General features: G+C 39.0%; 1 protein-coding gene across 5 annotated transcripts; it reads left to right on the forward strand.

Annotated features, from left to right (window-relative positions):
- The first annotated feature begins 5,072 nt into the window (after window positions 1-5,072).
- Window positions 5,073-8,417, forward strand: LOC100707040 (regulator of G-protein signaling 21). Of its 5 annotated transcripts, XM_005458272.4 has the most exons (6): window positions 5,081-5,340; window positions 5,449-5,645; window positions 5,945-6,004; window positions 6,306-6,370; window positions 6,520-6,686; window positions 6,857-8,417. In XM_005458272.4, the coding sequence occupies exons 2-6, from the start codon at window positions 5,566-5,568 to the stop codon at window positions 7,043-7,045; spliced, it is 561 nt and encodes a 186-aa protein (XP_005458329.1). In that variant the 5' UTR covers window positions 5,081-5,340; window positions 5,449-5,565; the 3' UTR covers window positions 7,046-8,417. The 5 variants fall into 5 exon arrangements, with proteins under 5 accessions (XP_025755289.1, XP_019202787.1, XP_019202789.1 ...); XM_025899504.1 differs by having other exon boundaries at window positions 5,073-5,645; window positions 6,309-6,370; XM_019347241.2 differs by having other exon boundaries at window positions 5,082-5,645.
- Window positions 8,418-13,115: the final 4,698 nt, after the last annotated feature.

Below are 13,115 nucleotides of genomic sequence, written 5' to 3' on the forward strand. Positions count from 1 at the left end.
GCTTTGGACAACGAGGGAAACAGAAACAGAAATCATACACTCAGTATAATAGCAGAACATTCTTTATGGTTCTATGGGAACATGACCCCTTGGCTTCCTCAATGCATGACCGCAATAAAGACTTTCTATGGTATCGGTCACTAGACTGGAGTGTTTTCTATTCCAATATCATGTTCATTTTGTAAATTATGGTTGACATTAGAGTGAAAAAAGGATAGATATAGTCTCAGTCAAATTAGCCGCTTGCTCTTCCAGTTTTAAATTGCCAAGTTGGCTACAGCGAAAATGCAAACTTTAAAACTTTGCAGCGTAACCTCCAATTAGTCATGTCCCAACATACATGTTTCATAGTCTCCGAGAGAAACCAGAAAGCTTCAGATACCAAACTACTTCAGGGAGAAATATCTTTATAGAGACGCATCCACTCATACCGTTTTTCTAATTACCAGTAACTACAACTCTGTCTGTTAAAAACTATATTATTATTTTTAATTATTATAGGGCCACTTGTGTTGTATAGGTATTGGAAACTGTATTTTGGATCCTTAATTTCATAATTCCACACAAAAAAGAAAAAATGATTTTCCCTCATGACCATGAAGCAATTATTTTGAGTAAAATGCAACTGAAATGTATAAAATTTAAAGGTATATTTAATCAAATAATTAAGCATTAAGAAAGAATATTCTTGGTATAAACTGAATGTACACCAATCAACAGATTTCACGAAATTCAATGTTTTACATTATTATTACATATGTAATAAATTACATGGAAAATTTACATGGAGTCACATTTCTTAATAAAGTCAGTATTTTGGGGAATAATTATATATTGTTGAATGTAAACTCTGAAAGCATGACAATTAAGTTAAAAGGTTAAAATAAGTTTTAAAGCAGGACAAAATCCATGTGTGCTATGAAAAGGTTGAAAGTGCTCACCCTAATTTTATGTGGATACTGTGGGAAATGTTATGGGTGACTTGCTTTTGATTGTAATGTTGGGCTGAAACTATTTGCAGGTGTACAGTCGCACGTCAGAAAACTCTCAGTACATCGGGTGTCACGGGTTGTTCCTGATAAACGACAGAGGTCTCACATCTCCTCCATCACATGGCACACAATCTGTCACTGTTTTCTCATAGCCCACAACCGTTACCATGGTAGCAAAAAGGAAGTGAGTACTGCTGCTGGCACAGTGTTAGTCAAGACGGTTACAGTCGAGAGGAACTTTACTATAAGAGCTGGATGCTGAAGTCCTGAATGTTAAATCTCAAACACTGATGTGTCTGTCCACATTTTAACTTCAGACAGAGAATGTAGCTTTCACCTCTCAGTGTTTGGTGACTCTATCGCAACGCCTCAGTACTTATAACCGTGTTTGGGCAAAAAAGGGAAGTGTCAGTGAGGCAAAGCCTAAGGGTAGATTATAACAGCGTAGCCTATGGCATCAGGTTTCGAGTGGAAGCTTTCAAAAAGCTTTAAAGACTTCAAATTCCCCAGTCAGGAACCAAAGTTAGCATCTTAGATCTGTGAAATACACTTGCTTTGGGCTTTCACACCTTTACAGTAAATCTATTCACACTTCCAAATATTAAAAAGATTGCAGAGTTGCTATTTTTGTCTGGTTTTGTGTATTTTGCTACATTGTCAATGCAAAGCTGTTTCTATTGATTTTGGAGAAAAATGAACATACATTTCTGTGCAATGTGGTCAAGGATGAGAATGAATAAAGCACCAACATCCTCTCTCTATAAAAAATGAGTAGAAAATCTTCTGCAACATGTGAAGGCAGAGGCAGATGGTGCGACTCAGTACTGTCACACGCCAAGCTAGGGTTTACGTGGCTGTGCAAGGCTGTGGGCTACATTTGCAGATAACTCGATATATTTTCGCTTTAAATGTAAACCGACCATAGTGACTATTATCAGTACATTGGTTAGAGTTACAATCAATGAGTGATAACCCAGAGTTGCCTTGCTTGTTTAATGTGCCATGATTGTATTTTCCTATACAGGGCGATACATTACAGTGAATGCAGTGCTGTTACAAAGTTCTGCAACTCTGCAAAACTTAAGGCATTGCAAATTAAATGCAAACTTCAACTTGTGCCAAACTGACCACCGGAGTGTTCAAGCCCAAAGGGTATCAAAATTAAACAGGCTACTATATACAAACTGAGGCATATAAGAAGAAGATTTGCTGCAAACTACCTGAATTGCCAGCATATGCCAGTACAATAATTAGCCCAGCTAACACAGTTGTAGCCCCTTCATTTCAACAGACAGGAGGAGGTGCTATATGCAAACTGGAACAACAAGCACTCTAGTCAAATAGGAACTTCCTGGAAGAGTTCCTGTGCTGTACAAAGGATAAAATTCAAATCAGGGATGTTTTTTTTCTTTTCAAATTTTGTTATAGGTGGACTCCTATAGAAATTGTAAGGCACTTTGGGTGCCTAGAAAAGCGCTATATAAATGCAATTATTATTATTATTAATCCATTACTCCAAAAACAATGATAATGAAGCTGTGGTGAAAAGTTTACTTAAACTCTTCATGGTCATAAATATCACGGTAATTTGGGGCTTTTAACAATTTCTATGATTTTTTTTTCCCATGGTGTAACGATTGTGCAGCATACATCTTTTAATCATTCTTTAAAAAAAAAGAAAAAAGATTTGGGTGCACAACTGAATTTATTTTAACCACTTTTTTTTGGCACATTTCCACGAAAATTGGTTGGTTCCCTGGAATGGACCTGGCTTTTAAGTGTAGTACACAAATTTTAAACAGGGTTGAAGTCCGGGGTTTGACAAGGCCATTTAAGAAGGCAGTTCCAACTTGTGCTCAAGTTTCAACCATCTAACTGTTCATCTGAGTGGAAGTTGGAAAAGTTTGGAAGTATTCTTCCTTCTTTACTGCATCCACTTTCCTGGCAACTAAACAGACCCACCCATTATGCTACCACCACCATGCTTGACAGCTGGTACAGTGTTCTTAGGTTTGAATCCCTCACCTTTACTCTTCCAAACATAGCGTCATTGTGGCCAAATAGGTCAATCTTTATCTTGTATGAACATAAGAATTTCTTCATGAGGCATTTGGCTTGTCAAGATTGACTGCTTGTTTCAGTAAGGCATGGTTGGTTTTGAAACAGGGGCTTGTTTCATGGTTAGCACCCTTTCAGTTTATAGTGATGTAAAACTTGCTTCATAATAGACAGTGACACTGGTGTTTCTGCTTTTTCCAATAAATGGCTGTCTTGGTGGTTCCCTGGTTGTTCCCAACATCCTAACCAGTTTCTGCTTTTCTAAGAATGACATATTGGGTCTTCTTCTATAGCTTGACAAAGTTGTGTCACATCCACAAAAAGTCTACATATGTTATGATGATCTTGATTTTGGAATCTGCAATTGTTTAGAAATGGCCCCAAAGAAGACTTCCCAATTTGTGTACATCTTCCATTTTCCTTCTTAGGTATTCGCTGACCTGCTTGGACTGTATATACACAGGCTGTTTGAGCCTGTGTATATACTTTTGACCCTGTGTGGATTAGGAAAATACCCAGAATAAATTCAAAGTTAATTCAAAATTCAACCCAATTCTTGTTTTTAAAGCGATTAAAGACTATGCAAGTATTTAAGAGTAAGTATGTTGTACAGTTATTTCACAGGGGAAAAAGAACAGCTAAGAAAAATCCAGAAAAGCCCCAAATTCTGATTATATCCATTCCAATGAATGCATGTAAACTTCTGACCACACCTGTATAAGCCCAGCATCCATTTGTCTATCCAAATAGAGAAATGGCTTCCATCTTAAGGTGGGTTTCAAACAAAGACCTTCGCTCAACAATCATCTTTTGAAGCCTTGACTGACAACACCTTAAACCAGGGTTTTTTTTCTTTTAAATATCATTAGCACATTTAGAAGCTTCAAAGTTTGTGAGCATGAGACCAAGAATGCCTTCTGGCCATTACTCTACTAAAAAGCAGACTGTTCTCATCCAACCATTTGCTCCAAACTGTTTACTTGAAACCTTCAGATGTAGCCGAAAGACAAACACATAAATTAGTTTACCTTTAAGATAAGAGTTTGGGATTGAATTCCCACAGCTCCTTTCTGTGCTACAATTATCAGCAGAAACATCTACTTAAACGCCAGAGAAAATATCTGTTCTAGATCACCGCAGAACTGAAAGGAACGTGAAATGTGAAGGGTCACCACAACTAATGCTAATTTCAGTTAACCACTTAAGCCCCACGCCCCCGGGCTTAAGTGGTTAATGCTAGTTCTTGCCAAGACACCATCCAGTTCACTAAAGGTTCTTTGGCCACAGCCACGAATTCTGGTTGTTTCTCCTCACCCCCCGTCTGTTCCCCTGTCCCTTAAACAAATAACAGGCTCAAATGTAAAACACTGTGGTCCTTCAAATATGTATGGGTCTCTGACATTGGCAATGACATCATGCTCATTATCATAGTACTTGACTTTGCTGGATGTCTACCTTTTGTGTGGGTTGATGTTACACTTTCTTCATTTTAAGGGTAAAATGTGCCTAAAATTTAAGTGTACATTTCTTTTCCTTTTCTTTTTTTTTTAACTTCTTTCTGTAGTCTACAAATCATCCTTGATGTGAGGGCTGACAGAATGCCCTCTTTCTTGAGGCACTTCCAAACCCTTCTATATTTTCTGGAGATATTTGGCATTGGATTAAAGCTACAACTTTTTTTCCGGCTTTTACACTAGTTTTAGCCACCATATAAGGATTTCAGCCTGCAGTTTGACCATGCTGGAAGGCTTCAATAATAAAGTAATAACTCTGCGGCTGAAAGATGAGAGTGGTCAGGATATGATGTTCTGACAGTCTTTCTGGCTTCCTGTAGCCTTGCGGAGCCTCTCTGTTGCAATCAATTTGCTGTTTCCTCTTTCTCACTCATGACTGTAGCCTTGTGTTGTGCACATTTCTACCACAACTTGACGAATTTCCCTTTTTTGGGATCAAAAACTGTTAAAGATGAAAGACAGAAGGACAATCCCGATATTTGGTTTCAACCGCCTTCTCTTTTACATCCCATTTAATGGACTCACTACACACACAGCGTGCGAAGGTCACAATTTGCCTATCAGAGTCACTGTTGCTGTCATTTGCATCTGTGCTGGCAGACTAAAAATAATGGGAACACAGCAAGCTTTCAGCCACAGAGAGTGCTGTTTGTTTGGCTAGTCCAGTTAGGAGGCGGGAAGGAGCAGCAACAGCAGAAGGGAAGGAAAAGAAGCAGAGACATAATAGGGAGTAAGCCATCAAGCCGAGGGAGGGAGACATGCATGCAGAGCACCGAGTGAGTATGTGTTGTTTCTAACTGTGAGGGAGGAGGAGGAGGAGAGGGAGGGAAGGAAGGGGTGCTTCCTCTTTAGTTTGAGCTTCTGATGTATCCCATCAACCCCAGACCGTCAACAGGAAACCTTGGTATAAAAAGCTGCATTGCAGGGGGAATCCTCCTAAGTGTCTCTCAGCCACAGCATGACCAGGACTGAGAGCCCGAGAGAGTGGACTTAATAAAACAATGCCAAGCTTAATCGTCGAACCACCCAACACACAGCGCTTCATCATGGACAGAGATGACAGGAACAGAAACAAAAACATGTGAGTGAAACTTTTGATTTTAACGCTGAGCTGGAGTTTTCAGTACATGTGCTGACTTGGAGCTTGACGAAAAAATCTCGAGCTGTTTAATAGCAAATAGTGTGCTGACATAAAAAAAATATGTTAAAAATACTTCATACTATCTCTGAAAATAGCTATTCGCCTTATATAACGGCACGAGTCACTGTCTTTTCTAAACACCAGCACTCCTAACATTCTTTGACACATTCGTTGGAAGCTAATCGAACAGCAATAAACGCAGCAGGGATATATTCATATATTTTTTATTCCCTACACAGTGGAAAGAACTTTATGTGCCGACTCCAGTGCATGTTCTCTCACTCCTCCAGCTCTGAGAGGTAAGGAGACTTATGGAGTGTTTTGCATACATTTCAGTTTTAAAATAGCCAGCCTGCGCCTATGATTTCCATCTATGGCATCATTGAAAGGATTCAAATGATCCTGAGACACCATGTTTGCTTTGGCACAGCACGCACACCAACCCGGCATATCCCAGGGTTCAGCATTTTTGTCTGAATTCGATAAGCCCATCTGCTATGCTTTCTTTATGAGTGTGCTTCTGTGTGACTCGCACCCTTTACAGCTTCGCTTTGCTCAAATTTGATTCTGTTAAGTAATCCAACTTGCATTCTCTTCCAGCAGGCTAAGTTTAGAAGATACCCAACAATGGTCACAGTCACTGGAAAAGCTTCTCGAGTCTAAATGTAGGTTTTTCCCCCGAGAGTGAGAATGCTGCTAAAACAATATTGTGTTTGTAAGAATGAGAGTTTGGGCAGACTGATTTGGGGTTTTTTCTCTTTTTTTGTTTTAAATAAAAGCTGAAAACGGGCTTGTTTTATTTGCTTCACCTCAGATGGACTGGCTACTTTTCGTAACTTTCTCAAGTCCGAATACAGCGACGAGAACATTGAGTTCTGGCTCACGTGTGAGGACTACAAAAAGATCAAGTCTTCATTCCGAATGTCCTCAAGAGCCAAGAAGATTTATGAGCAGTTCATTAAAGCAGAATCGCCTAAAGAGGTAACTTCAGAGTCACACACAGACACCGTTTCCCTTACATACTGATGTCTTTATATGTGAGTGCAGGCAGTCCTCTGAAGGAGGAGAGAAGTGCCAGCTGAAATGTTGAATCTAACATCTTTTGCTCTTGGCTCAAACCCCCTCATTCCTATCTTTGCGCTTCATTCCAGATCAACATCGACTATCACACCCGAGAGCAGATCAAAAGGAACGTCAAGACTCCCACCATGCACTGCTTTGACGACGCTCAGAAGATCGTTTACGGGTTGATGGAAAGAGACTCGTACCCGCGGTTCCTCCGCTCGGACATTTATAGAACTCTTCTGGAGAGCCTCGCCGCCGACGCCACGAAGGGATGAAAGCACGGCCAGAGGAGGGGAGAGAAAGGACATAAAACCCATAACTGGAATGTTTGAGCTCCTTCAGGTGGAAGGACTGACAACAAAGAAGGAAGAAGGGCCGACCGGCGTAGCACACGCATGCAGAGGCCTTGTTCCTCAGTGTCCAGAATCAGCCCTCAAGCCCCATCACGGAAGTATCTCCCCCCCGACTCCCTGCCGCCTCACACTTAGCATCACACACCTGAGGACTATGTAAGAATAAGAAGCACAAGCAGCTTTCTCAATATCAAGCACGTAGTGTGCGTTTTCGCACTGGATCATGAGTTTGTGTGCGCGCTTTTGACAGTGAATGAATCAGCGGGCTGGTTGGCTCTCGGTCTGACTGTAGAGCTGCGTAAGCAAATCATTCAGTAGACGCCCTTTGGCCTTCTTTGGAGACGTGTTTCCTATGCAGATAAGGATAGAGGATGTAACATGCCACGGTCACACTTGAGAAACTGTGTGTATGACTGTGTGCACGCGTGTTTTTGAGAGAAAGAGGGAAAGAGAGCAGCATTTTAGACGTAGTGTTTTTAACGGCCACTGATTCAGAATAAGCTGTCACGAAAAGAGCCGTCCAGTTACGGGATGACAGCACTACGGAAGACAACAAATCTATAGATTTAATACTGATAGGCCATTATCAGTAAAAGCATACAGAAGGCCACTTAGCTCACTTAGCGAGAGCCACTCATGGACACTTTCTGTTTTTTTAAATAATGTAGATTGCACCGATATGGGGTTTGAAAAACTGATGATTTAAAAAAAATGTTTTAATTTAAGCTGTCTATAGGGGTTATTTTGTGCCAATATTTAATATCCTTTAGGGTTGTTTTGAAACTACAAAAAGTAAAAATAGTTTGTTTCAATAAAAATAACTATTACTGATATAGTTTTGTGATTGCGAGAAGCCTAATCATGTATATTTTTTGTGTGGGATCTGAACTTGCCGTTTCTAGCCGCTGTCGTCTAGCCTAATGACGCAGCACGTAAAGACTAAAATCTAAGCAGAGTCCTTACAACACTGAAATGTCATGAGTTGTGATTTTGTTTATTAAAGTTTTCTGGCGTGGAATGATTATAGAACTAGGATGTCTCACACTGCATGACGGGATGTCAAAACTCCTTTTATACCATGAGAATAGGCCTGATTGCTGATGTCCAAAGCGCACTGTGTGAATGTACTCTTGAGGAGCTGATAGTTAAGTTAACTTAAAAAGTTAAATGTTGTGTTATTTATTTTTCATTGTCACTATTTGAGTACAAAGTTTGCTGCAGTGTTTAAGTACTTGTTAAACTTGTTAGTGATTTGAATTACATTAAATTATTACATTAAACCACATTTACATTATTTTAATTGCCTACCTGCGACTAAGTGAACTTTTCAGTGTTGTGCACCACCCTGCGGTGTAGGTTCTTCTCACTCACAATGTCACTTTTAGAATTCTGATTACAGTTTTGTGGTCTATTTAAAGAAGGCTTCAAGACGTGAAACAGTTCTTAACGCATTTCATTCAAAAAGAAATGGGATGTTTGCATGTGGTCGTGGGTTTTGTGTTATAACAGACATATGCAAACATTCGCATGCAACCATATATGCGTGGGAATGTATGTACCGAAGTACAGATTAAGCTCATTCACTTAACAAAATCCTTTCAAAGATCACAACGAGTGTTAACTTCCAGTTTTAATTTCAGTTTATGAAATGACATTAGAAAAAAATACCCTTAAGATATCGGACCAATATGTTGAGTTCTAGCAGTTTCCTGCTATCTTCTTTTATTAATCAGTGAAAGGCATCTGGTGTCTTGAAAATTAAGCCCGTAACAGATACGTGCTCTTTCAGAAACAGGAAGGCACGAACTTCCAGTTTCTTGTGAAATCAGACATTGTGAGAAATGAGATTTTCTCTGCCTGACTTTGTACCTTCTCTGTTCCTTCCTGGAATGTAGTGCAGCTGAACAGGCGTCACTGGAGCAGATTAACAAGGCTCACACAGGCTGAAGATGTGGCATGATATTCACACAATAAAATAGACAATAATTACAAACTGTTTTTTTTTTTAATTTTAAAGAATTCTGTGCCAAAATCGTAATTATTCAGTATCTTCACACCTCTGAGCTTGATGCACAGACTGTATAAAACGATAGTGTGAGCCACCTTGACGTAAGGCAGGCATTTAACATACTTAATTTTAGCTTTATGGCCATCACTATCTTGATTTTTTTTTTTTAACAGCTAAAAGAGACCATAATAGGGTAAGAAGGTGAAGCCACACCCATAATAATGCAAACTTTAAGTTCTAATAAAATGTAAAGAGCTGAGCTGTAAAAAGTTTCCATACAAGTGGATTGTTTGAAGGCAGTCCATAGACTGTAAAGAAAAGACTGACACAGCGTGCAGGTATGACAAGTGAAACTAGATGACAAGTGGTTTTTAATGGCCCTGAGGAGGCAACTCTTCAGCTCCCTGTGACCACTGTAACTACTTTTCTGATTATTTAATGGTCTAATTAGCTCTTTTCTGATTATAATATACAAAATTAACTTCATGTTTTATTGATTATGACTTGAGACAATCCAAAAAGACCAAAATCTCATCAGGTTTTTTGATCGTTTTTAGTTACTGCAGAGCAAGATATCATATTATAGATTTCTACACAAATGAACTTTGTATAGAATTTTATCTTTTTCCTTTTATTTAACTGGAGGATTTGCTCTCTGCTGGCTATTTGAAACCATCACGGTTTCAAGTATTTCCACACTGGAACCTATGTCAGTCTTTTCTATACAGCCTTATAGGCCAGCATCAAGTGGCCATTCAAGGACATGCAGCGCTTTATTTTTTCAGTCCTGGATTATTGTGTGGTACGTTTGCACCACTTAAAGGTGCAAAATCTAATGTTGGTATTGCCTTAGGTCAAGTTTATCTCTGTGTTTCATTCCTCCAAGGTCTAATGAACAGGCAGAAAAAAAAGACACAATGAGATTTCTTTAAACGCCACTGAGAGTAATGCATTATAAAGCTTACATGTGGCATGTTACCAAATTAGCCAGTGGAATTTAAATTATTCCCTGCTCTACAAAGTTTACAAAGTGACATTTAAAACACCTTTTTGGAGAGCAGTTGTACACTAATGCAGAGAAGGCCGCCAAAGCAATGCTAACTGTTTTGGTCTCCTTTGAACATGATCTGCATGCTTAAACACAAACAGCAACAGGGTTTGCGTGGTTGAGGACAGGACGCTTGTCAACACCGCAGTGGGTGATTTGCTGTGGTACAGTCTTTGATTAAACTGCACCCCCATCAACACTGTTGTCAACTTAATTATGTGCTTGTTTCACAAATACACTGTTGGACTGGGCTCAGCTGGCGAAGTGCACCTTTATGTGGGCATGTCAACACAATAAGGACAATGCCTCACATTGGGGGGAATTTTTTTTTCCTGCAACGTGTTGCAAAAATATCTGTATTGTGCAGCATGTGTTAATGATTGCTTTTGACTTTAGACTGACATCATCGCTAAGGGTGCAGCCTTCATTTCTACACGCAGTGCATTTTGCATGCACTCTCTGTCTGACTTCCAAATACGGTACATGCCTGCCATTGGAGAGTACGAATTCATTACACAGCTTTGGCCATATCTTACATTTCACATCCAAAACACTACTGATCAATGTTGTTTGTAGTTTCCAATAAAAGCACTGAAAAACAGCTAAATTACCCTACAGTGAAAATTTAATTTTGAAAATGTAGCTAAAAAATCTAAGTATTAATAAGTCTCACTGTAGCTGGGATTTCAGCTAAATACAGCACACAATAAAAAAAAAAGATTTTAAAGAAATTATCAAATGGGTAATGTAACTATTTAATGTGTTCTCATTAACTACAGCTAGTCACACAGTTCACACTGCAAATATTAGATTTCCCTGAATAAAAGAGTGCCACTCAGGTCAAGAGTAGTTGGTCAATAAGAGTGAAACAAGGCATATTACAGTCACAGTCACATCTGCATATATTATGGCTTTCATTGTGTTAGATATTGGTTGCTTTTGAGCCACAACTTTCATATCTCTTTAACTTGCTTGTTTGACATGACATATTTTCCAATATGCAAAACCATTGGCATGAAATTTGAAAACTTTGTTACCATATATTGTCCTCTTATCAGGTTTAGGATTTATTGTGAAACCTGTTACAAACAAGGTAAAAAAGAAATAAAAATTGACCATATCTACAAATGCTTGTGAAAGCTGGCTGTTGGAGGACTGAAGAAAATAAGAAATCAGTCATTTCTTCATTAGTCTTAAGTGGACAAAAACCTTTGTACTGTAAAACCTCTGAGAGAAACCCTGCCAATATTTACTTGGAAGCATCAGGACTGTTTTCACTTAAATTAACAGTCACTTATATTTTTGCTACTGCATGTCCTAATATGCATTTGCTTAGAGTGCAATCTATACAGTACCACTGCTAAGGATTGCAGATGTGAGACAGCTTAGACTTCATACCAACATTTTTTTATATTTAGAATCAAAACTTAATACAACTTAATAAAAACTAATTTGCGTGTTTTGCATTAAGCCAGAAATAAATGTAAGAGCTCTAAGTTGGCGGTGACGCCTCTGACTTAAGCCTCTAAGGGTTTTATACATGACTAGAAGAAAGATGCCATTTCTGTCAAACTGACTAAAGCGTTTCTTGTGTAAAGACACTAAAATTTAGCGTAAAGGCCAACCCACATTCTAGTACGACATCTTTTTAGAGGTGTTTAGACTACTGTGACTTATTGTGCCAATATAGTGCCTATAATCATACCCAAGATGGAATCGAAGAAATCTCCAGAGTTACACGCTTTAACAAACAGCTTCAAGTTGAAGACAAAAAACTGGTGGTTTTCGGCTTCCTGTTAAGCTTGGCTAATCATCCTCATGTTTCAGCTTCATACTTTATGGTTATTACTGTGGTGTTGAGAGACACTTGATTGACTGAACAATTGAAGATGCAAAATAAAAGTCGTTATTAGGTGACATCATCTGCATATGTGGGTATTTATTGTAGATGCAGATTAGATTAGGTGTAGTTGACTTTTTACTCATTTGTCCTGACTCTGTACTGGCCTCCACTATATAAACGAACCGCTTTTGTGTTTATTTTATTGGTGCCACAATGAATTGTTGCTGGCTCTGTCTGCCTCTTGAGCAATATCATGTCCTCTTGTATTTCTTTCAGAGTTTTTATGGGTTAGTGCTGTCCTCTATGTTGTTGATGGCCCGTACTTCCCCCTGCACCCATGAAATTTGTCATCCTCTGCGGCCAGTGACCATCTACGACTTTTATGACTCAGAGACTTAAATGGGTTTGCATGATAAACAAATGAATAAATAATGACGATAAAATGCAATGAGCACCTTTCCATAGTAGAATGTGCTGAAATTGGCATCCTCTGTCAGCCCACCTGACATAAAACCTTTTGAACCTTTGTGTAAGATGTGCCAGGACCTGAGTCTCAAGCCACCGAGTTAGCATGGAGGCAAATTTAGAGTAAAATGCTTGTGCTAATGAAACAGGCTACCAGTATGCACCACTGTTTATTTTTTCACTTGGACAGGATCACTGTTATGAGTAAGCCAGCAACCTGTACTTCCTGTTAATACGCCAAAACAACAACATAGCAGAATCAGTTGCCATGGAGAGGTTTTTGCTATCCCAGGGCCCAGCACTGACTAAGTACAATAGACAGTATATACTATTCTCATCTTAGCTTTGCTGATACAGAAAAATACAGGAAATAGGCGTCAGAGATAAGTGACAATGCAGAACCTTTCACTTTCACTTGTATACTCAAGAAGAAGCCTAAAGTTGGGGACTTCACATGACCATTACCTCTCCTTTCTGTTAATCTGATGGCATGTTAACCCGTCTTAATAAAATGTTGCGACAATAGTCTTACTTTGTCAAACCAAATGCCAATAAAGTATTCAAATCAACCCAGCACAGGTCTGGCTGCACAAAGGATTGCACACATTGCTACATTATGTGTTCAGTG

This window comes from Oreochromis niloticus, linkage group LG17 (assembly GCF_001858045.2).
Source record: "Oreochromis niloticus isolate F11D_XX linkage group LG17, O_niloticus_UMD_NMBU, whole genome shotgun sequence".
Classification (NCBI taxonomy): Eukaryota; Metazoa; Chordata; class Actinopteri; order Cichliformes; family Cichlidae; genus Oreochromis; species Oreochromis niloticus.

Bases quoted from the DNA above. Each gene is read 5' to 3' on its own strand.
- LOC100707040 (XM_005458272.4), top strand. From the start codon at position 5,566: ATGCCAAGCTTAATCGTCGAACCACCCAACACACAGCGCTTCATCATG. The intron at 5,646-5,944 runs GTGAGTGAAACT...TTCCCTACACAG, and splicing joins AGGAACAGAAACAAAAACAT to TGGAAAGAACTTTATGTGCC. The intron at 6,371-6,519 runs GTAGGTTTTTCC...GCTTCACCTCAG, and splicing joins AAAGCTTCTCGAGTCTAAAT to ATGGACTGGCTACTTTTCGT.